This window comes from Sinocyclocheilus grahami, unplaced genomic scaffold (genome assembly GCF_001515645.1).
Source record: "Sinocyclocheilus grahami isolate Dianchi unplaced genomic scaffold, SAMN03320097.WGS_v1.1 scaffold34681.1, whole genome shotgun sequence".
Taxonomy (NCBI): domain Eukaryota; kingdom Metazoa; phylum Chordata; class Actinopteri; order Cypriniformes; family Cyprinidae; genus Sinocyclocheilus; species Sinocyclocheilus grahami.
Genome location: NW_015522212.1, coordinates 1 through 1,407, shown reverse-complemented (window position 1 = coordinate 1,407; position 1,407 = coordinate 1). Strand labels below are relative to the sequence as shown.

General features: G+C 45.8%; 1 protein-coding gene across 1 annotated transcript; it reads left to right on the top strand.

Moving 5' to 3' along the window:
* Positions 1-304: 304 nt before the first annotated feature.
* LOC107580498 (fibronectin type III domain-containing protein 7-like) lies at positions 305-1,279 on the top strand (the record flags this gene model as incomplete). The annotated part of the gene is made up of 3 exons (XM_016266186.1): positions 305-559; positions 662-916; positions 1,022-1,279. Coding segments are annotated over 3 exons (768 nt in total), but the record flags the coding sequence as incomplete, so codon positions are not given.
* Between the last annotated feature and the right edge of the window lie 128 nt (positions 1,280-1,407).

Genomic DNA, 1,407 nt, shown 5'->3' with positions numbered 1-1,407 from the left:
AATGTTATCATGAGCAACTTGTGTGAAAATCTCATAGCACTTCACTATGAAACACACACTAGATTATCTAATCATATTATTACAATGCAGTCTTTTGATAATCGTGATAAACCATATTGCATTCTCAGGCATTGTTAGAATTAGTAAAAAAAGTTCCAGGCCAACTGACGAGTAACACTGATTTTTACTCACATTTGCTTGTTGAGTGTTAATTTTAAGCCCTGAATACAGGTTTGGAACGAGGGGGAGTATATGATGACAGAATTTAAATTCCTCTGTCTTTCTGTCCCACTGTCCTCTACAGGTCCTACTGTCCCGGGAGATGTGCAGGTTCAGTTGGCGCCGGGTCGCTCTATCGATCTGGCGGTGTATTGGCAGGTAGTCCGTGGTGCCGATGCGTACACTGCTGTGAGCTCAACGGGCCAAAACTGCAGTTCCTCCTTAGGCACCTACTGCATAATCAGTCCCCTCAGCTGCAGCCAGAACCACACCATCAGCGTCACAGCACAGAACGAAGCCGGACCCAGTGAACCTTCAGCTCCACAGGACCTTCTCACCTGTAGATTTCACTCACACACACACACACACACATACAAAACCACACATATGCACTAATAAAGAGTTGTGCAGTTCTTTGTTGTCTTCTTTGAATCATTTTCAGTCCCATGTCCTCCTGAGCTGGTGTGGATTGAGGAGCCGACAACAGGGAACTGTTCCGTCACATGGTCTGAGGTTCAGTGGGTGGATTACTATATCGCCTATGTGAAGAGAGATGACGGCTTAGAGGAAAACTGCAACACCACTGGCACGACCTGCTACTTCCAGTGCATATGTGGATACACGTACCTCTCAACTGTGTTCGCTTACAACCTGGCCGGGACCAGTCCACCGGGTCAAATAGTCAACTATACTACAAGTCTGTATTACATGCACATAGATTTACATTGATTTATTTAACAGATGCAATTTTGCACAAGAATATTTGGTACGAAATTTGATATGCATCTCTCTCTGTCCTCAGTCCCCTGCTGTCCAAACAACTTGTCAGTGTCTCTGATTTCCACCGAGACTTTAGAGATCTCGTGGTCTTCAGTTCGAGGAGCTGAGTTATACGAGACGATCGCTGCAGACGGAAGCGAATGGATCCACTGCAACGACACGGCTCCTGTGTGTGCGCTGTCTGATCTCACCTGTGACAGCCTGTATAGCGTGGTGGTGCGGCCCTGCAGTGAGACACAAGGATGCAATAACACCTGTAGTGCACATACACGCCGGACAGGTACGCACATAAATGCTCATTTGCATGTGAACCCACAAGATACTGCTGGGCAATATGCCGCATACAAAAAGTACCATGATGGTACCATGTTTTGTTGTATAGTTACAATAGTAGTACCATGGTTTTTT